The sequence below is a fragment of the Scleropages formosus genome, chromosome 23 (genome assembly GCF_900964775.1).
Source record: "Scleropages formosus chromosome 23, fSclFor1.1, whole genome shotgun sequence".
Classification (NCBI taxonomy): domain Eukaryota; kingdom Metazoa; phylum Chordata; class Actinopteri; order Osteoglossiformes; family Osteoglossidae; genus Scleropages; species Scleropages formosus.
The window spans coordinates 16,964,988-16,987,605 of NC_041828.1; the positions used below are offsets into that span (position 1 = coordinate 16,964,988).

At 44.9% G+C, this 22,618-nt stretch overlaps 1 protein-coding gene across 2 annotated transcripts in view; it reads right to left on the reverse strand.

Moving 5' to 3' along the window:
- Nucleotides 1–21,120, reverse strand: part of ano10a (anoctamin 10a) — a 32,015-nt gene extending 10,895 nt beyond the window's left edge. For both annotated transcript variants that reach the window (XM_018727165.2, XM_018727164.2), the window contains exons 1-11: nucleotides 20,732–21,120; nucleotides 19,218–19,358; nucleotides 18,507–18,707; nucleotides 17,605–17,739; nucleotides 17,068–17,187; nucleotides 15,389–15,958; nucleotides 14,206–14,261; nucleotides 13,876–13,950; nucleotides 12,675–12,857; nucleotides 10,945–11,136; nucleotides 10,218–10,346 (exon numbers count right to left, since the gene is read on the reverse strand). In XM_018727165.2, the coding sequence (XP_018582681.1) occupies nucleotides 10,218–10,346; nucleotides 10,945–11,136; nucleotides 12,675–12,857; nucleotides 13,876–13,950; nucleotides 14,206–14,261; nucleotides 15,389–15,958; nucleotides 17,068–17,187; nucleotides 17,605–17,739; nucleotides 18,507–18,707; nucleotides 19,218–19,358; nucleotides 20,732–20,747 (1,818 nt within the window). In that variant the 5' untranslated portion in view covers nucleotides 20,748–21,120. The remainder of the gene's footprint in view (nucleotides 1–10,217; nucleotides 10,347–10,944; nucleotides 11,137–12,674; nucleotides 12,858–13,875; nucleotides 13,951–14,205; nucleotides 14,262–15,388; nucleotides 15,959–17,067; nucleotides 17,188–17,604; nucleotides 17,740–18,506; nucleotides 18,708–19,217; nucleotides 19,359–20,731) is intronic.
- Nucleotides 21,121–22,618: the final 1,498 nt, after the last annotated feature.

Consider the following 22,618-nt stretch of genomic DNA (forward strand, 5'->3'; position numbering starts at 1 on the left):
GAGCAAGGTACTTACCCTAAATTGCTCCGGTAAAATTAGCCAGCTGTATAATGGAAAAATAATTGTAAGTAGCTTCACATTATAAGTTGTTTGGAGAAAAGTGTCAGCTAAATGACAAAGTGATGTCATATGAAAGACGCAAATGTTGATTTTATGAAATCAATTCTGATTTTGGCTGTGGGGCTTTGCCCCAAGTACACTGTCTATACAAGCAATGTTTGACCAGTTCTCACAGACTTACAGAAATATTATTTGTTTGTATTCTTCTGATTACTGTAGAGGGGCGTGGTGGCGCAGCGGGTTTGGCCAGGGCCCGCTCTCCGATGGATCCGGGGTTCGAGTCCTGTTTGGGGTGCCTTGCAATGGACTGGTGTCCCATCCTGGGTGTGTCCCCTTCCCCTCCAGCCTTGCGCCCTGCGTTGCCGGGTTAGGCTACGGTTCGCCGCGACCCCACTTGGGACAAGTGGTTTTAGACATTGTCTGTCTGATTATTGTAAAATGTGTGACAAATGTCATCTTTGTATTTTTTTTCTTTTATTTATTCATTATTTGCTATACAGGCGGTTCCCGATTTACGATGGGGTTACATTCCGTGTAACCCATTGGAAGCCAAAAATATCGTAGGTTGAAAATGCATTTAACACACCTAATACACAGTCTGCATGACAGACTGCGAGATGCGGATCGCTGCCGCTGCCCAGCATCGCGAGAGAGTATTGCACCGCATATCGCTTGATCGGGAAAAAATCTAAATTCAAATTCGAAGTACGGTTTCTACTGAATGTCTATCGTCAGCTCACCATCATAAAGTTGAAAAAATCGTAAGTCGAACCATCGTAAATCGGGGACCACTTGTATTCTTAAATTTACTTTTTATTATGACAACTGTTGTCAAATGTGGAATGTTTGTAGGTTTTTGTCCTTTAATTTATTGTCTAAGATTGTCTTTAGTGTAATGTATCTATATATATAATATATATAGGTATCCTGTACATCAAAAACAACAGTTTATAAAATGAAAGTAAGCAATTGATGGAAAGTAAAATTAAATGGCTGAAAAAGATGCGGTTGTTTACATATCGGGTGGTGCCATCACACTGCAAACTCTTAAAATACACTACACCTTCCATAAATACTGTAAGTCATACTGAATCGCATGATAATATAATTACAGCAGACTTGGTAAAAATTAATGTCTTGTACTGTATTTATAACACACTTCCTAAAGGCAAAATTGAGACGCCCCCCCCCCAGTATGATGTAATGCCACCAAAATATTCTTCTTTTTGCCAATCATGAACTGGCACAGCAGCACGTTGTACATTGTTGGAACTATGCGTGCCCCTAATGCCTGACATATCCAAACAGCGCTAACCCCGGACGACCCCTGGGTGACTTCCTCGCCTCGCTCAGCCCTGCTGCCCGGCAGCCTGCAGACCCAAACAAATGTTAGCGGATGAATAAGCGAATGACCTCGATTCAACTGGCCTCATTCTCACAGGCAATCCGTGGGGACAAGACAAACACACACACACACACACACACACCATTCAGCCTGCTTATATGAATCCAGCTGCCAGAAGCTGACATACACACACTCAGTGCACACATTCTGCCAGTGAAGTGTTTTTCTTTTTAAAACAATTATGCAATTTCCATCCAGCCATCTAAATAACAAGCAAAGAAAAGGTAAGACCGAAACGAAAGAAGGAGATTTAAATCCCCCCAGTCAGCACATTGTGTGTGAAAACCTGTGGCCGTTATGACCTGTACAAGCAGCAGCAGTGATCACTCAAGGCTACGAATTCATTATCGCTCTTTTTCGCAGCGGGACTTAATTTCAGTGAATCCTTCGGTTCCGAATTGCTGAGCCCATCGAGGAAATTAATAATATCCTGTATCATCATCGCTTAATCAGAAACCAGATTCTGAAGAATGCATTGGGTTCAATCGTCTATTTCTTTTTACATGTTCACGGTACATGCATGAGACGAGAGCAATCACTGATGCTGTATTTACTCGTTCTCAAAAGAAAGGCCATTTAGTCAACTCAAGATACTACAAAGTATGACTTGTATTAGTACTTTGCCATTCGTGGGAAGACAAGGTACAAACAGACACGTTTCTTCACCGAAACAGTGCCATTACTGACCACCCTTTGCAGTCCTTTTCAGGGCTGGACACCCTGGATGCCCTGGACTCCCCGTTTTTTTTGTCCTGTAGAGCTAAACCTTAGCAGTACAAACCCCTATGAGCTACTAGAGAATTCCTGCAAAATCCCCATCTTGAATGGTGAAGTTGGGGTAAACTGTAATTACCCTTCCCTTCTTCCATGGCCAAACACCAGAGATTTCAGCAACAGCCTCCACCAGCTTAGCAAGTAATCCACACATTACAAAAATTACATAAATTGCGAACCGGAGCCTAACCAGGCAAAACAGGGCATAAGGCTGGAGGGGAGGGGACACACCCAGGACAGGACGCCAGTCCATCAAAAGGCACCTCAAGCAGGACTCGAACCCCAGACCTGCCAGAGAGCAGGACCCGGCCAAACCCATTGCGCCACCATGCCCCCCTGTGTAGAATGTAATATTAATTTAACAAAAAAGACTTGCTGATACAATGAGATAAATTTCTGAAACGGATGTTGCCAGTCTTGTGTTTATTTGGCAAATTAAGATATGCATACATGTAAATGTGTGTGTGACGCTCATGAGATTTCCATCGCCTTGACGACTGTGAATGCTGGCGACACAAGAGCCGCTAATTGACCAATTCATACGTATTTCAACATCAGAAGTGGCGTTTAAACTAATTACACCACGACGAAACAGACCACTCTGGCTTGCAGGGCCAACGGCGCATCCTCTGCTGAAATGTGCTCAACACAGCACTCGGTTTCACATCTAGTGTCCCTGGAGCAGATTCTGCACCTGGATGTGAGTTCAGGGACAGAGTGTGTGGTCAAGGTGAGTCGCCAGCGGGTGACACACCATTCAAAGAACTGGACCGGGAGCAGTGGGGGGAACTGGTCTCTTGCAGCTCGAGGAAATAAACGTGCTGCAAAGCGGTTAAAGGATCTATAGCAAGAATCCGGTTGAGGCAGGAACACATATTCGTATGCCATGATTTCGGCAATGTTGAGCCAGCTATAGTTTGGTTACAGATACACAACCATTGACCTGGGACTGAAAAGGGCTTGTGCTGGGTGGGGCTGTACTGGGAGGGACTCTGCCACTGATCGGGCCCTGCTCTGTGTCTTTCCGTGTGCTTCGTGACTTGCCGGACATATGGCTATTTATAGTGCCACGGAAGAAGTATTTTCCCCTTCCCGATTTCCCGTTATTGTAAATTTTGACAGTGTTATGGTTTAAATATAAATTAGATGAAGGGCACTTGAGTGAACAAATCATACTCTTTTAAACTTGTTTTCATTTATTTAATAAATGAAACCAGTTGGCACTGTGTGGAAAAAGGAATTGCCCCTACACTTAACTAGTTGCGTCACCTTTAGCTGTAATGACCGCAACCAAACGCCTCCGATCAGTCCTCTGTGGAGCAATTTTAATCCACTCAGTCTTGCAGAACTGCTTTGATTCTGAAACACTGGTAGGTTTGAGAGCGCAAAATGTGCGTTTCAGGTCCGGCCACAGCATCTCTGTTGGGTTTAGGTCTGGACTCTGACTGGGCCGCTTGACAACTTGAGCAAACTCTTTTCAGCCATTCTTGGGTGGACTTGCTTTTGTATTTTGGATCGCTGTCTTGCTACACGACCCTACTACGCTTCATCTTCAGCATACTACAAATACTGCTGATGCTCTCATGTCAGTTAAGACAACACTCGCCGTAGGGGGTGTCACTGTCTGATTTATTCTGTTACATATAATGGGAACAAGTGCAGAAATCAGATTGATCCCTGGAAGGCTCAGTATGGTCAAAAGGCTCCTCTGTGATCCCTGCCCCTGATGAGCAGCTTGTTGTTATAGAAATGTTTGACCAGCGCAGTGGAAATTCGTCCCAAAAGCAGGAGCAACACTTCTTATAACTAATCTGTCCTTCAATTAACGTAAAACAAAGTTCATCTTTTGAACCTTTTCAAAAATGTCTCAGTACCGTCACGTCCACTCTGCCATACACCATAGTTCTTGAATTATTTTATTACTCCTGTTGGAATTGATCTTCCATCCGAGGTCTGCAAAACAGAAGTGCTTGGTATTTCAGAAATTTCCACCACAGACAAAGGAAAGGGAAGGCGCGCAGATCATAGAGGAGTAAAAACAAATGACGAAAATGAATACCTTAAAGAGAACAACATAATAAAGAGCAAGTAAAGCATAAAGTAAACCGTAATGATAGAAGTGAGAGCAAATAACTGTCTCACTGTGTCTTGAGAACGCCTTAATAAAAAGAATAACTGATGTGACCACACAGGCAAAAGCTGGGGAAAAGTGTACATCTGATCCTACACTCCCACCTGTTTCTCGTGTCGCAGAACAGATTAAAATGAATTTTGCCTGTATTTTACAAAGCGGCCGCTCTGTGTCAATAGATCTGCTGTACATGTGCTGCTATTACTCATGCTCCCAAGACTTATCAGTCTCCGTGGCTACCCTGTTGCCTGGATACGGCTCTCTGAAGCTTTCCCTGATGTAATTACGTGAGAATCATGAGCTCCTGTCAAAATGACAGCATCGCAAATATGCAAGAGCGCTTCAGCATCGCAAACCGAAGTCGTATCATAAATGAACATATCAACATTTATATTCCGAGTTTACTTCCAGTGAAACCGAATGAGGAACTTCCTTAAAGCGGCTCTGTACAACACCGAAAATTAGCGTACAGTTACAATACCAGGAACCTATCTGCGGCTCTTGTTCCCAAAGTTTCCGCAAATGCGGATGTTAAATCAAGCTGTAATAACCTTATTTAATTTTAAATCAGCGAAATATGCGGAGAACAAAGTGTCTGTGATGCCTGCTGGTTTTGCTCCAGTCGTTCTGAATTAAACAATCTAATTAGTAAAGTTCCCATCACTCCCGGCTCTGTCCGCACCGACGCACTTTTCCCTGAACTCTGAGCCCATTCTGTCGCTGCTGCTGCAGCATCACAGCAACAATGGGCGTTGGTACAACAGCCGTGTCGTGTACCACGGTACTCGGGGGAAATTAGGCAAAAGCCCAAGAGGCCTGCGGAAACAGTCCTTATATTTTCTTTAAAACATATATTTATTTAATTTTTTTATCTCGCTGCATTACATCGCTCACGGAGACTGGCGTGAGACATTCATTAGTGTAATTAGCAAAGAAGTGCAAAAACTCCCCTGTTACAACCGAGTCGGTAACTGCGGCATCATGGGACAGGAGTTAATTTCTATTTGTTTTAATCAAACAGGGGCCACGTGGAATGTGTGCCCCCTCCCCCAAGAGCGCTCCTGCTCATTAAAAGCATTACTGGAGATGTTAAAGACTGATCTTCAACATATCACGGCAGTGCCTGGTGACCTGTCGGTGACCACGGTGAGCTCCAAGGCCAGGCTACTGAATCTAGAGGTGGCAGACGAAGGAAGGAAACCCTCTCTATCCTGACAGTCAATCATTTTACATTTATTCATTTAACGGATGCTTTTCTCCAAAGCGACTTACAATGTTAAGCTACTTACAATTATTCTCCCGTTTATACAGCTGGGTCATTTTTTTATGGTATTGGTTCAGGGTAAGTGCCTTGTGCGAGGCTACTGTAGCAGGGGAAGGATTTAAACCTGGGTCCTTGGAATGCAAAGCAGCAGTACCAAATACTATGCCACCTGCTGCCCCGTTAGTGTTAGTGCCGAACCCCCCCGGGATGCTCGCTATGGGAGACTTAGTAAAGGGGTGCATCCTTGTGGCTTAGAAAACCAGAAAGGAGCCCAGCGAGCATCATCTGCGCACACCAACAAGCTCCTGACAACTGCTGTGTGGGGGTATCCTGCAATATGAGAAAGTCTGTATGGTGACAATCATACACACACACACACACACACACACACACACACACACACACACACACTTGTCCCAAGCGGGGTCATGGCGAACAGAAGCCTAACCCAACAACACAGGGCGTAAGGCTGGAGGGAGAGGGGATGCACCCAGGACGGGATGCCAGTCCGCCGCAAGGCACCTCAAGCAGGACTCAAACCCCAGACCTGCCAGAGAGCAGGATCCGGCCAAACCCACTGCGCCACCGGGTCGCTCCATTATGATGACAATGTTATTGCTAATTAGCTCTATCAATGCACAAAAAATTGCGGCATGTAATTACTCGAGTGCAACATGTCTTTCGGTTTTGCCCCCAGTTTACCAACATTTAGTAGTCGGGACTTGAACTCTCTGCTACTCCTCGCCTACGGCAGAAATTGCCTGTTCAGCACACACTGCTGTAGGGTGGCTCCTTCACTTGCTGCACTGCGCAGAAGATCCATCACCAACTGACACACACCTGCTGGACCAGCGCATACCCTTAGGGAGTGCCCATGGGTCTGAAGGAGATGTGGGCCCAGGACAGACACACAGTCCTGAAGTGGACTCAAGAACAGTAGCAACATGCTGGGCCACATAGGCCTTTGCATGTATAAAGTGAGAAAGAGATTAATCTAGAAGAGTGACTCAACCGTGACTCTAGAATAGCAAAATCCGAATTTAGGTACTTCGAAGTACTAAAACTTTTTCACGTGGTGTTTTGATCATCCATCCAACCTGTGTATTTGCAAATGCGGTCATATTCGGTGTGCATAAGTGCTTCTGCAGATGGGGCATTAAAGAAGGTTCAAAAACAAAGTGGATGTATATGAATGACCTAAGTCACTGTACTATGAAATCAAGGCATTTCAACCAAGGTGCTTGTTAGGAACATCTTGCTCCCGAGGTGTGTGTGTGTGTGTGTGTGTGTGTGTGTGTGTGTGTGTGTGTGTGTGTGTGAGAGAGAGAGAAATAGAGCACAGAATATTCCTGCTTTCCACAAAGACAGTCTCTTTTGAACAAGGAACTGGACCGAGAGACACAGCAGAACTGCTGTCATAAATTAGTGGCCATGATAAAAGACAGTAAGACTCTTGCCAGTACGATGAAGAAAATTTCAGGCAACTCGTCAGCGCCCCCTATAGAGCATCCTGGGAACCGTAGTCCACCTTTAACAAAGGAGTCCTTTTGTCCCTTTCTTGGCAATAAACACTGATGTTTTCTTAGCAGCAGCACATCATTTTGATGCAACTGCAAATTCACACGCAGAACTAGCGGAAACGTTCATTCAAAAGACCATTTCGTGACGTGAGCACACTTCCAGGCGTTAAACTCATAGCGAGCGGCTCTCTGTATCTCGACTCGGCGCACGAAACCTAAGGCGCGGAGCCGACGCTGGACAATAACGTGACCCGTCGGGAATGGAGCGCTGCCAGTTTCGTGATGCTCCCGACAGATTCGGAAACCACAGCCCCCATTTGTGCCACCTGTCCTTTAAAAGGGAACGGCACCTACTCCTCTCAGACGCGACACTCCAATTACCCCGTCCTCCAGGCTTAGCGGCAGAATGAAATCCGGCTCCAGAGCTGTAATTGCAGAGGGGCGGATCTCCTGCAGCCAATCTGTGGATATGTTTAGCTGTTCTCTGAGCTGATGGCGCTCACCACTCCAACACCAAATGGGGTTATTATCCTGCAAGACCTAATGCTGCTGCCAGACATGAGCGAGAGGAAAAGAAGTTTGTACATTATTAATAGTAACATGAATCCAAGCGATCAGACAAGCTCAGTCCTTCTTGCTACTAGTAACAGTGTAATGGTAACCATTCACTAGTCTGGGTGAGTCCAACCTGGCCCTGAGGAATTACATCTTTATTATGGCCCATCACGTCAGTGATATGTGTTTGAGGGATTTATGACGACAAGAATTTGATTAAAACTGAAAGAACAGCCCAGTTTTCGTCGCAAGGAAGAGGGAGCTGAGCCATAAAGCGAAGCTCTCCATTTACCGGTCGATCTACATCCCTACCCTCACCTATGGTCATCAGCTCTGGGAGGTGATCGAAAGAATAAGATCGTGGATACAAGCGGCCGAAATGAGTTTTCTCCGCAGGGTGCTGGGACTGACTCTCCGTGACAGGGTGAGGAGTTCGGACAACCGGGAGGAACTCAGAGTAGAGCCGCTGCTACTCCTCCACATTGAGAGGAGCCAGTTGAGGTTGTTCGGGCATCTGATAAGGATGCCCCCTGGATGCCTCCCTTTGGAGGTATACCAGGCACGGCCAACTGGGACGAGGCCCCGAGGTCGGCCCAGGACCCGCTGGAGGGATTATAACTCACAGTTGGCCCGGGAACGGCTGGGGATCCCCCAGGTTGAGCTGGAGGAAGTTGCGGGTGACAGGGGCGGCTGGGCCTTTCTGCTCTCCCTGCTGCCACCGCGACCCTTCTAGGATTAAGCGGGACAGAAGATGGATGGATGGATGGATGGATGGATGGATGGATGGATGGATGGATGGATGAACTGGCTTTGGCCTTGATCATTTCTGGGCTGAATACCAAACATTACAGAAGTTTTCAACGATCTCTACTTAATAGTTGTCGACAGGTGACTAATTTTGAAAAGTACTAAGATCAGGTGCACCGGGCCTCACAGACCTACGAGTGAAGTCCACTGCCCTACATTTCTCTGCAATATGAGGTCATACATTTACATTTATTTTCTCCAAAGCCACATACAATGTTGAGCTACTTACAATGATTTACCCACTTATACAGCTGGGTCCTTTTTACTGGAATAGTTAGGGATAAGTAACTTGGACAAAGGTAGTAGTTGCTTTGAACCAACTGGATTAAGTGGAAGGTGGCAGCTCCAACTGCAACTCCACCCATTACCCCCATACATGAATAATTTGGTACATAAACTGTCCAAGCTCACTTGCCCCAACACAAAAACAAAATTATTGCTGTTCACAGTGAATATGAGCGCTCCAGTTTTTAGTAAACCGTCATTCGAGGCTGAATACTATGGTACTATGACAGGCTTTCATCTACTTAATTCCTGCCTTCACACACTGGGGTTAAAGTCGAACCCCAGACGCAGCCACACGTGTCACGCAGCCAATGTGAGCCGAGTGCCCTGGGAATGGACCCTGGCCCGATGTGGCGCAGGGGGAACCCTGGGTGCACCTTCAAACTCCTATCCTACAAGTATAGTGCAGGATGGGTCAGTCTTTTCTAGCAGCACAGATGACTGCACAGTACTGAGTGCACAGCTGTCCTCCAGCGACGCCCCAGCTGAGCTTATGAAAAACAAGCGTATTGATGAGCACACATTTCGTGTGAAGTGCCGCTCCAGTTGACACAACCGCGATGCCATATGACGGCCTCTATAGTTTCCACTGGAGACACATTCTCTCAAGGCTTCACATCTGTAGGAGCAACTGGAGGACCAATGAGCCACATAAATAGCATCCCCATTTCAGCAATGTCTCAGTGTCTGGGTGACTAGCAGGACTGAGTATTATTTATAAAGCTTTATTTGAATCCCTCAAAGTTTCTTTTTATTTAAAATAGCAAGCAAGTGAAAGTATTTATTATTCAGAGATTAATACTGTATAATACTAACTACAGTGTTCATAATTACCTGTCCTGTATTTCATTTAACAATTACTGTACTGGGGGGCACGGTGGCACAGCAGGTATGGCCTGTGCCCACTCTCTGGCGGGTCTGGGGTTCGAGTCCTGCTTGGGGTGCCTTGCAACAGACTGGCGTCCCGCCCTGGGTGTGTCCCCTCCCCCTCCAGGATTGCACCCTGTGTTGCTGGGTTAGGCTGCGGTTCGCCGGGACCCCGCTTGGGACAAGCAATTTCAGTCAGAGTGTGTGTGTGTGTGTTATTGTACTATACTTAAACTATTACTATCATACATTAGCATTATTTAAAAACAAATGTGTGACATTAGTGAAAAATCTAAAATATAGTAGATTTAGAAATGAAAGGGAAAACAGTGTAGCATGAAAACGATCATAACTGTACTGTATTTGTTATATAAATAGTTATTTGTACTGTATTTATGAAGAAATTAACAAAGCTCAGTAATGCAGTATATAGCATTCATAATTAATTAAAGCATTCAAATGCATCCATAAGGTACTCCAACATGTGGACAGTAAGTTCTTTCTGGAAGCCTGTGACATCACTGCCGTTTGTCCATATGGACACCTTACCTCCACAGTTGCCACCACCAGAATGAGCTGCGTCTCAGAATCAGGGAAGTAGGACTTCATCTGCGGGGACATTCCGATGAGCGCGCAGTTGGTGACCACAGCGATGACGCTCATGGACTCGAAGGCCAGCTGCAGAGGTGTAGTGTTATTATTGCCATTTGTCAGACATGTTGTAGCCTTAAGCTGAACTTCAACAAGGTGGCACAGTGGGTAGTGCTGGCGCCTCACAGCTCCTGGGCTGTGGGTTTGGATGTGGGTTCGACGCTGGCTTAGCCTGTGTGGAGTGGCATTTTCCAGTGAGTTCACATGGCTGGATGCATGGATGGGTAGATGGGTGGATGGATGGATGACTTCAAGATAGTGCAACAGAATGCAAACTCATGTGCAATACCTGATAAACAACAGCTCAGCTGAAAGCAAACGTGGTAGTTATCAATCAGCTAATCAATTAAAACTCCAGCTGGTATAATGCATTTGTGCATCAGCTACATCACAAAAGCCAGCTAGAAAAATCTTCCTGAGGGAGCTGGAAAATTGGAAGAAATATGACCCTATCTGAGGAAATGTGAAAATGATCTGCTGAACCTTTGCCAGATGGTGCTGCAGGTACAGCTCCCGGAAGGGAATTCAGTGATACATGAAAACTGCAAGAAGGGTTGAAAAATGCACTGGAGAGAGCGAGGTACGAGGATGAGAATGAGGCTGCTGGGAGACTGTGTGGGCCTACCTGCCACACCCCGATGTCAGCTCCGGGCTCAGAGAAGGGCCTCTTGAACACCCGACACATCTTCAGGGCATCTGAGTAGACCTCTGTGACGTTGTTGAGCACTGCGAGCAGGGCAGCCAGGGGGTACACGCAGGAGAACAAGCTGACGTAGCCGAAGAGCAGGAAGAGCTCCAGGTAGTCATCAAATGTGCCCTAGAGGGGGGCAATCCAGGAGGAGCTGTTAACCTACTCGTGGGAGACACCGATTCCTGACCACGGGCATCCAACCATCCTCACACCTCACCGAGAAGTGGATTTTATACCGATGACCCCCGTCCCTCCCCAAAGTAATCAATGAACCAATCGAAACATGGTAAAGATGAGAAAGACATTTTGAACCCAGTTGGATCCTCACATACATGCAAAAAAAAAATCATTCATTCGTTTTCACTAATTGCTTTTCCTGGTCAAGGTCTTGGAGGTCCAGATCCTGTCCCGGAATCACAGCACGCAAGCTCCAGGGACAGTACACCTTGGACATGATGCCTGTCCATCGCAGTGTTACACAAAATATATACACATATTTCTACTTTATATAATTTATGTACATTCATAATTTATATAATTTAATATGAACATAAAAGTCAATAAACTGAAAAGAAAGAAGAATTTTGGATAACTGAATTTTACTTCACTGCCCACTTTCTCACCCCCGGACTTTTGCCAGTAAACGTCAGATCTGATCTCAACGTGGACTAATGAAACAATTTAAACCTGCAAAAGGCTGATGATGACAATAACATTGATGGTTGCAATTAATAGATTAACTGAACACTTCAGGTCCAACGGCCCTAGTGGGGCAAGTTTACACACCATTGCAGTGCCATTGCTCACCTCAACAATTTGTATGTATATCTTGCCCTGCACAGGGATGGACTTTGATACCCCCTGGTTATCATTAAAATAGCAAATGAGTCACCTGCATGCAAAGCACTTAGCAAGAGAAAACGAATAAGGCTGTTACGCCCAGGCTGCTGCAGCCCTGCTCTCTCTCAGCCGCTGTGTCCACTGGGCTTTGTACCAGCTGAGCGCTTCACTCACTTTCTGCAATTTACCTGCTTATCGAGTAAAGTGTACAATTACAGCCACCCTCAGCCAGACATGTGAGCAAAGGATTCAATACATGATTTTCTCTTACAATACAATACGAAATACAAAATAAAAATAATTCTGGGGTGAGTTTTACATTTTATGTAAACTTTTAAAATGACACTCATTACGAGGGATACATTCGATAAAGTCTAGAAATTTGTCTACTGATACTGTCACAATTAATGTAGTCCTCAAACAACACAAATTGTAGGACAATTTATTTAAAAAATGATCGAGAGTCCGCTAACATTGTTTTCAAAATCATCCTATGATGCAGTCAGTCAACAGCTCAATCACATATAATTAATTAAAACTGATGTAGGTTATTCTCTCAGAAAGAATTAAGCGATCGGAGCAGGTGACCATGTAACGAAACATATTTAAACCAAAGGTAGCAAATCCTGTGATCACCGTGTTTTTTAAATTACAGTAAATGGATCATTTAAGCTGTGAGCAGCATGGTGGCACAGCAGGTAGGACTGGTGCCACATAGCTCCTGGGCTATGGGTTTGGATGTGGATTTGGTCACAAAGTGTTAACAACAAAACGCAATGCCTGCACTACGGAAGGTGAACAGGGTATTCCGCCCTCGTGCTCACCAGGTAGGTGCTCATGTCGGCCTCCAGCATGACCTGCTGGTCGAAGGGCAGCTCCTGGTCCGGGGACACCTTGCCCGACCTCCTGTGGACCCGCTTATTGCGTCTCTTCTGCAGCCAGAAGGGCAGGAAGGCTTCCACAAACTGGTTCAGGATCTGAGACGTTATCAGCAAGGTGGCGAGACTCTAGAATCAAACAAACATGAACCTGAGCGGATCACTGATCTACTGTCACCTGCTACAGGTGGGATGGGTGGCGCTTCCACGTAGAGTGACGTTACATTTACATTCATTCATTTAGCACACACTTTTCTCCAAAGCGATGCACAGCACTACTTTCAAGCAAACGTCTTCCATGCTACATGTCAATCATTCAAACAGTGCTTCTTTTTTTGAGTCTGATTGTCTAAAAGAAAACTGAAGGATTCTGTATTTCAGGAAACATCTACGTACAATAGAATTCCGTCAACTTAGGAGTTCATGCTGAAAAACATTAATGGGATATGAGTTACAAGACCTAAGACTGTTATACATTAATAATATTAGTTCATTGCATAGCTTTCATCCAAAAAAAACTTTTAACAATTTATAAAGTTGTACAATTTTTACTTAAGCAAATCAAATTTATATTTATTCAACACACACTTTTCTCCAAAGCTCAGAGAAAACAAAGTACATTTCACTAACAATGAGATACAGATGGTACTTATCTAACAGCACTATTTCTGCCAGCAGGAGAGGCTGCATTTACAATTTATTTTTTATATATATAATATATATATATACACACACACACACACACACACACACACACACACACACACAGAGGTATATTTTAAGACATAATATAAAGAAACTTTATGGAATACACAGGAGATCAGGAGGGATATATGGGTCTGAAAGATGTATTCTAAGATGTATCCACCCTTCTTGGATGCGCGGAGGGATTCAGCAGTTCTGAGTGAGAGGAGACACTCATTCCACCACAGATGAGTCAAGTTACAGTAAATATTTTTTTCTCAAGGGCTCAGTTGTAATTGTGGTATTTTAATCGGATGCCTTTGAGTGAAAACTATGTACTCTACATTACAGGACCTACTGCCATAAAGAAACTCCTTTTTCAGATAGGCCACATCCATACCACATAGTAAGCCATTGTAACACAGTACTCCAGGCAATCCCATAACCAGGTTCCTCCACCTACCTGTCTGAGCAGCTGCATGTCCTGCATCATAAATGCAATGTAAAACAGGGATGCAAAGCAATTCAGGAAGTTGAACTAGGGAAGGAGAAAACAAAAAAGGACAAGTATGAGCTTTGCTACAGTCCTGTGCTTTTATCCCCAACTTCACTGACACGACATAAGTGTCACTGGCAGTTCTGTTCAACAGTGCAAACAGAACGTGGTAAAACGTGAAATACAGGGTGAACGATGATGGTCTAAAAGCTTTGACTAAATCTGGTGCAGGTTCAGAAGGGTTTGCCTGGCTTAGCTTTCTGAAACATTTAACTTTTACACTCAGTATTTACTCACCACCAAAACTTTAAGCGTCAGATGATTTTGATAGGAGGACTCCAAACGATGGTTTTCTACAGAAAAGAACAACATCATTAAAATAACCAATATATCCTGACTTCCCTCTTTCCCTCAGAACTGCTGAATCCCTCTCAGCATTCAAGAAGAGTCTCCAAACATCTCTTTCAGACCCACTTCTCGGCAAAACTCCCATCTGGTCCATAAACCATAATTACTAAGTTGCTTTTAAAAATAAAAAAAAGACACCTGATCCCCATCAACTCTATATGCAGCCATGTAATGGATGCTGGCAAAAATGGTGATATTGCTCTAACTGACTGTACTTGGAGAATCACATGTCTGGATTTGTACCTCTCCATCTGTTGGTAAAATGCACTCGTTTACTCTGAGTTGTACATCAATTTGGAGAAAAGCATCTGCCAAATGAATAAATACAGAATCACATCAGCACCCCTCATTAGGTTTCCTTCAGCCGAACAAGAAACAAATGAACTACATTTTCAGTGACCTGTTTCGCAGCTGCCTAGAACACTTCATTAGACACATGACTGGATCTTGGAAAGACAACAAATGTTCTGCTGTTCTGGTTAGCAGAAACAGCTTGTAAACAAAGGCTCAATGGTTCTGATGGTGCTCCACCATTAAACGTTCAACAGGAAGTGCCAAGTCTAGGGGTGTGATCACTCAGAGATGTCTACCATCCTAAAGCTGGCTTTTTGTTCAGCCTGGCCATTTCTACACTGGGTCCTTCTCTTCAGTGGTAATGAAATGCATGGAGCTCAACATGCATCATACACAGCCCAGTTACTACCAGAAAGCAAAGAGCAAACTTCTTTAAAAAAAAAAAAAAGTATACACTTCCATGGCCAGCAATGGTAAAACGAATCCATTCATGAGCACCTCAGATATTCACTATTCAGGAAAACTGCTACTTGGTTCAGGTCCTTGAGGGCTGTAATCTAGCAGGCTTTTCTTCCACCCAGAGGACTGCACCACCAGATGCAGAAAATTGTCTTGACTGAATCAGATCATCACCCTTCCTTGCTCCTTTCCTATTGGTGTAAACAAAGCTGGAGAACCTGCTAGACTGTGATCCTCAAGGGCAGGAATCAAACAGTCCAACTGTACATTTTTGAACCAAGGATGAGAGAGAGAAGGCGGGCTGGCGCTGGAACCTTACCCCAGTCAGTGAGGAACTCCGCAGCATAGCGGTAGATGCGGTTCATGATCTCAATGACTACTGCGTAGATGATGCTGGGCACGTAGAGCAGCAGGCTGGTCCAGAAGGTGGGCTCCTCGTCATGCAGCCCGAGAACCAAGCCCTCAGCGCTAAAGTACACCATCATCACACACAGCGACAGGTAGAGGCACAACAGCACAAAGGGCACTGACACCAGGTAAATCCGCAGCTGCCTCTTGGTGCTCGAATAGACGGGCTCCTGACGGCCCGTCACAGGGTTGATCCCCAGCACACCATGGAAGCCAGGTCGCGGCTCCTCAAAGGCCTTCTTGCGAGAGAGTGTGCCCCAGCTGTAGGCCAGGGAGGCACTGAAGCGCTTCCATGTCTCCAGAAAGACCGTGGACCAGACCAGATTGAAAACAGCAAAGAGTACATACTTGTCATAGTCCTCCCAGTCAAAGAGGTAGTATGGCATTCCGATAAGAGCCATAGGAACCATGGCCAAGGTAAAATACTCCAGGAAACCAAAATATAGGGCCAGACTCTCTCCAAAATAGTGCCGGATGTCATCTGCACAGACAAGGGTGGAGGGGGTGTCAAAGAAAATGACCTGATATTTAATGAGCGACGGCCCTATGAAAGAAAAATCCATTTGCAGCAGGACTTTTCGTTAGAAACTAAGCTTAATTTAGAATAATGGTTCTGCACAGGACCATGAATTACACAAGACATTTAAAATCTGATTTCATTGCATTTAACATTTTTTGCATAAACCCCTTACATGTAGGCAACAAATTATCATAAATTCCCACCCACCCTCACACCTTCTTATCTACAGAGCGGCAAAATGAAGTTTAGACAGCATAGCGGGAACTAAGCCAGTCTGTGAATTACGGCTCTGTCCTGGTGTTCTGTCTCCTCCAACTGGGCAAAGGACTCTGTCATTCACAGGTTGGATTACATCCTGGGACAAAGTCTTGCCACAAAAGAGGAGACCATATTGCCAGGCCAGGACTGCTGCTGATGGGATTACTTGAACCCGTGCTTGGATTCCAATTAAGCATTCAATGCTCAACGGCGAAATGGGCCCTGAATTGGCAGGAACTACAATCTAATCAGGCCACCTTCAGTAGATCAGTGAGCCCGTGCTGGAATTCCAGAGACAAGACTATGGCTGCAAAACTTATTTGTTGTTTGTTCTGATGAATGGATGGCTGTAGCATGCTGGGATTGCTTTCTCCAATCTGTATTAAGACAAATTAATGTGACATCTGTACGTGTGGGAAATCTACAGATATTTAGTCTCTTCAGCCAGCAATTTTAGTACTGATGAGTTCACAGTATACAAATAGATTACAAAATAAATCATATCAGACAATTGGAAATGATCACTGAGAATAACCTTGCTATGTCAGAAGATTTTAATTTTACTGAACTGATGTGCATTGAATTAATGTTATAGTCAAATAAATAATAGTCTTGCTAGCCATAATGACACACCTTTTCGTTGTCGCTGAAAACAGTGCCAGTGTGGTTGGTTGGAAATTTGGAAATTGAAATATGCTTCCATGGGTATTGATGTATGTAAATGTCACACACAAATAACTGATGTAATATATGACATAATGAGCTGAATCAGGAGCAATGGACTGACTGTGATCCCTCTCACAATCACTTACCAAGAGGCTGAAAAGACAGTTGTACATTTTGGTACCACATGGAAGAAAGCCTCTTGAGCTCTTCTTTGTCATGGAGTGGAAAGATCTGGACCAGAATCCCCTTTGACTGGATCCTGCGAACTAAGTTTCAATTAAAGCTGTTTAAAATCCTTGTTGAACAGCTATAACATTTGTTCACGACTCTTCATGTTTTTAAAAATTGCTATGTTTATGGTTAAGCACCACCAGTGACACATGTACTGCATAAGCAGGGCACCACTGTTGAAAGTCCAGAAATTAAATGGTACAGTGCGCAGAAAGATTGTAAGATTACCGCTGAAGACTATCATTACCTTTCCATTTCACAGGGTTATTATTTACGCACATATTTAATGAAATGTGACCAAAAACTGCTTAGTTCCAAATGATTTGAAAAAGAAAAAACTTCCATCATAAACTCCAGAGCTCGATTCAGGAGACCAAAAGCAGGTCACATTTCGAGGAACACGTATTACTGTGATAGGAGGGGAATATCACCGCAGTAAGGAGGCCACCTACCTACGGACTTTCCTGGGTACAAACGGATCTTTGGGTACCCAGGGACGTGGGTTTCCCCCCGGGCCCGCAGCGTATCCAACTCATGCTTAACAATAAACTGGCACTCTGCCATGCTGAGGAAGTTGTCACCATCCCCTGGTAAGACACATTTACATTACATTTACTCATCTAGCAGAGGTTTTTCTCCAAAGCTATGTATATCTTATAGAAAATACAATGTGTTCATTACATCAACAGAAGGAGAGACTTGGATGCAGACACGTGATTCTAAAGTGCAGTTAGTTTGTTATTTTCCACCATATGAACCAATGTTCATCACACGAGTAGCTGCATAAAACTTTATCAGAATATCCATGATTCCTGATCACCTTCCTAGTAATAATTTTTTTTTTGAGACACATATAAACATTTACGTTACATTACAGGAGTAGCTGTGTAAAGGTTTTCAGGCATGATCTTGAAGTTATAGTTTATGAGCATTTACACCTTACATGAACTTAGATCATGGGCAAAGTGAGTCTGACACACTGCCACTTGGGTCTTGTCTTTGTTCATTTTCGTAGCTCAAACACACTGAGCACCCTACAGAGTTCAGATTGACCCAATCACACGGTAAAATCGACTAAAATTGACTTAAGCAAATCAGTTGCTGTACTTAGTTTGAATAGATCCCCATTTAAAGGGCTCAAAATTTTTGCTAGGTAAATTCACATGAAGTATCTTTCTCAAAAGTACAAGAGAAGGGCCTTATCCTGAAACTCGAACCAGAAACCACCGTATCACAAGGATGTGTCCTCAGCCACAGTTCTACCTGCTGGTGTGATCTTGTATGAGCCAGATTAAAAAGCATGAGCTAGCAACAGAGTTTAACGTAATAAGAATGAGGGGGTGGAGAGTCTCACCTTGGAAGCCCTTGAAGTTCTCCCTGTTGGCGTAGGTGAAGCCCCTCATGGATCCATCGTTGAACTCCTTCACCAGGCCCACATCCTCAGCTCCAACCAGAAGCCTCTCCCTAGAGGCCCCCACGATAAAAATGTTCTGATTCTCCTTCTTGGGGTCCTGGTTGTCATCCAGTGTCAGTCGATCAATCATGAGTTCAGCCCCTGTTGCGTTAGAAAGGTAAGGAAGGCAAGACTGACCATCACTGATAGTATACTAATTATTTTTTCTACCAATCAAGCGACATATATGAACAGATGTAATTCACAAGATCAGTGTGAGATCAACCGTAAACCAAGATTGATACGAGTCTTTCTTGGTAACAGAATTGGCCAAGAACATTGATGTTTCAAGCAGATGATCGGAAATCCAAATTTCTTTTCAGATCTAGTGAAACAAGGGCATGGCTTTTGGGATACAGACTGAGTCTATTCCTGGTTTCAGTTACATTATCAAGAGGAATTACCAGCTAAAAGTGATTTTTGGTGAAGGACTAAGTTTAATCTGTCTGCAAAACCAAGCCTACCTAAAAAAAAAGTCAGGTCAACCATTCTACCTGTAGTTAAGACCTGGAGTTAATTTGATCTACTCTACGTTCAGGCCTACAGATGTCTGTGGTTGAGAACAGATAACGTTAATAAACTTACATTGATCCTAGAGTTTAGGGTTCTTACCTCCACTTTGCTGCGTGTCTTTTATCCTGCTTGTTAACCATGTAACAGCTTCTTCATTGGTGTCCTCTGCCAGCTCCATCACCACCAGTGGGGTGAAAGGGGTTTTGTCTGGAATCGATGGGAATTTCATATCTGCACCACCTAAGGATATTTTATTAAATAACATGACGAAGTTAGTCTGACCACTTTGGAAGTACCGGGTTAACTTTCCAAGAACTGAATTCGATGAAGTCGAAGTAGCAGGGCAAAATCGTCACTAACCTCAATCCAAACCATTAAAAAGGAATTTACCTCACGCTCAAACTCAACGACGGGCTAACAGTTTGAAATAGGCTAAAAGGCACAAGTCGCTCATTGATTATTGAGAAGGAGTTTTGGAACTCGGCTCAAGTAAACTGAGTGAAATCATTAAGAAGGACAAACAATAAACAATAAAACCAAGCGAAAGTGAGCTCAATGTACCACAATCTGCCTCATTCCATTTAACCGCCAACCTGGCAGTTGCTTGTACTGTATATACACTTGTAAGTGTGCGAAGGGAAGGCCTGTTAAGTTCAATATGGAGCAAATGTGGCGATAATATACCTAAAGTATTCAAAAAAATCTACTGAAGCCAGTCGCTTTGTTGACTGGGTAATCTTTGGAAACTCAGGCCAACGTTCGTGCCATAGCCCGCGTTGACCGAATTCACTAAGCTAGCACGAACCCCTCGGTCAAAGGGTTTAATAACATCTACAATGGCTCTTGCTGTTTCTTTTTATTTTTTGTAGAGTGTGACCCATTCCAAATCTACACACTGCACATGATGTGAAATGCATTAGTTAGGTGCTTTGGTCACGCCTGTGGAAAAAGTTTCACAATTACAGAATTATTACGTGGGTAGTACAGCAGATGACAGTCATTTTCAGATCTTAATATATAGAGAATGTTTTTAGGGGCGGTGAGGGCCCTGATTCCACTCGAATCTTGTGTCGTCCACTGAGCCTAGTCACGACTTGCATGCATGACCGTGCAAAACCACATTCGAATTTCGGAGGGGGGGACTAGCAGGGAAGCGCTGTGTTGACATTCACACCATTGCGTTATGCACGTCATGTGAATCAGTGTCACTGGACGGCCTGTTCCCCGCTCACACCGAATCACGAAAAGAACATGGAAACGTCCCGGGCACGGCTCACGACCACCGGAACAGGCGGCTCGTGGCGCAACCCACCGCACGCTCGCGCCACAGCTGAGCTCTGCAGGCACTGAGCGGAACCGGACGGCGCGAGCTGACTGGGCGGAGCCTTCGAGTCCTATACTCCCAGTTTCGTGCGCTAGAAACGTTTTTTAATTTTTGTATGCGAGAAAAGAATAATTTTCGCCTGCAGTCCCTGAAGTTACCTCACAATGTTTTTTTTTAAAAAAAAAAAGTTCCGGCACTAAGACACACGAAAACACAGCGAGTGCAGGCCTTGCTGCGCGTTCATGTGTCGCGTTTCCAGTTTTGCCGCGAGGAACGGCTAGAAACTCACCGAACCGAAGCATCATTGCTCACTTTGGGTCAACGGACAAGTTCGGCAACCGACACGAGTGTCGGGCAAGCCTCTGCGCGTGTCCGCCGCAGTCTGTGCGCTCCTCGCGAGTGCGCGCTGTTCGCAGTCGGGTTTGTGTTCCACGTCACAGCCAAGAGAAGCAGGCGTAGCAGAGGCGGATCGCACACACCCAGTGGAGTGCGGGGAAAACTGCGAAAGCGGGGAGCAGGGCTGGTTCCTCTTGTTGAACGGGGCAGAGTTCCGTAACCCGGCGTCTGCCTGTCTGTGTCTGTCCAGTTAGGACCGGGCAGCTGAGTCCAGCAGCAGCAGTGCGCCGCAGACACAGCGCTCTCTGTCCGACCGGGTAGCGGAAACAGCAAGAAACGTAGTGCCCAACGTAATAATATAATAATATGTAAATTCAAGTTCAGGTTTATTGTCATAGACAAGTGAAGTACCATGCACATGTATCGTGAAAATCTTCCTGAATGCTTCTCCACAGACTATGGACAAAGACAATAGAAATACTGCACAAACAAAACAATGACAATGACAGTGAGTAATGCAACAGCAATAGCAATAAATAATGGTAACAGTAATAACAATAATACCAGTTGACAGCCGGAGAACTCGGAACGAGAGAGTGAGAATGAGAATGCTTCAAGTGGCAGTGTAATTTAACAATATGCTTGGGTGGAGCAGTCCAACTCTAGTTACTAAAGGTGGCACATTGGTGAGTGCTGGATACTCTTACAGCAGCGGGGTAAAAGCTGTTCCTGTACCTAGCCGTGCGGGTTCGAATGCACCTGAGTCGCTTTGCAGATGGTAGGGAAGAGAAAAGTGCCCCTGCGGGGTGACTATGGTCTCTCATGATGCGCATCGTCTTTCTGAGGCAGCGTGTGGTGTAGGTGTCCTGTACTGCTGGTAGCTGACTGCCGATGATTTTCTGAGCTGTTTTGACCACCTTCTGTAGGGTTTTCCTGTCCTGTATGAAGCAGCTGTCACCCCAGCATGTAATACGCCCTGTGAGGACGGACTCCACAGCACACCTGTAGAAAGTGGTGAGGACTGTAGTGGACATCCTGGCTTTCTTCAGACGCCTGAGGAAGTGGAGGCGTTGATGGACCTTTTTGATGGTCGATGCTGTGTGCTCAGTCCATGTGAGTTTGGCAGTGAGGGTGACCCCGAGGAATTTGAAGCTGTTGACCCTCTCTACCATGTCCCCTCCTACGTAGATGGGTGCCTGAACCGTATCCTGTTTCCTGAAGTCAATCACCAGCTCCTTAGTTTTACTGACATTGAGAGACAGGTTGTTGTCCTGGCACCACTCTGCCAGGAGCCTCACCTCCTCTCTGTAGGCCGCCTCATCGTTGCTGGTGATCAGACCCACAATGGTGGTATCGTCAGCAAACTTTATGATAGTGCTGGAGCTGTGACTGGCCACACAGTCATGTGTGAACAGGGAATATAGCACCGGGCTCAGGACGCTTCCCTGTGGAGTGCCAGTGTTGAGGGTCAGTGGGGAGGAGGTATTACTGCCATTCCGCACACGCTGGGGTCTGTTGGTGAGGAAATCCAGGATCCAATTGCACAATGCGGCGCTCAGTCCCAGCCCTAGTCGTTTCTGGATCAGCTTGGTTGGGATGACAGTGTTAAATGCTGAGCTATAGTCTACAAACAATAGCCTTGCATAGCAGTTTTTATTATACACGTGAGACAGAATGGTGTGAAGTGTGTGTGATGTAATCTGTTTAGGATATAGAAAAAATTAAATAATAATAGTGATAAACCGATGGACTGGCGTCCCATACAGGGTGTACCCCCTTCTGCTTTGTGTCCCGTAATTCCAGGGTATAGGCTGCAGGCCCCCTCGACCCTGATGAGGAC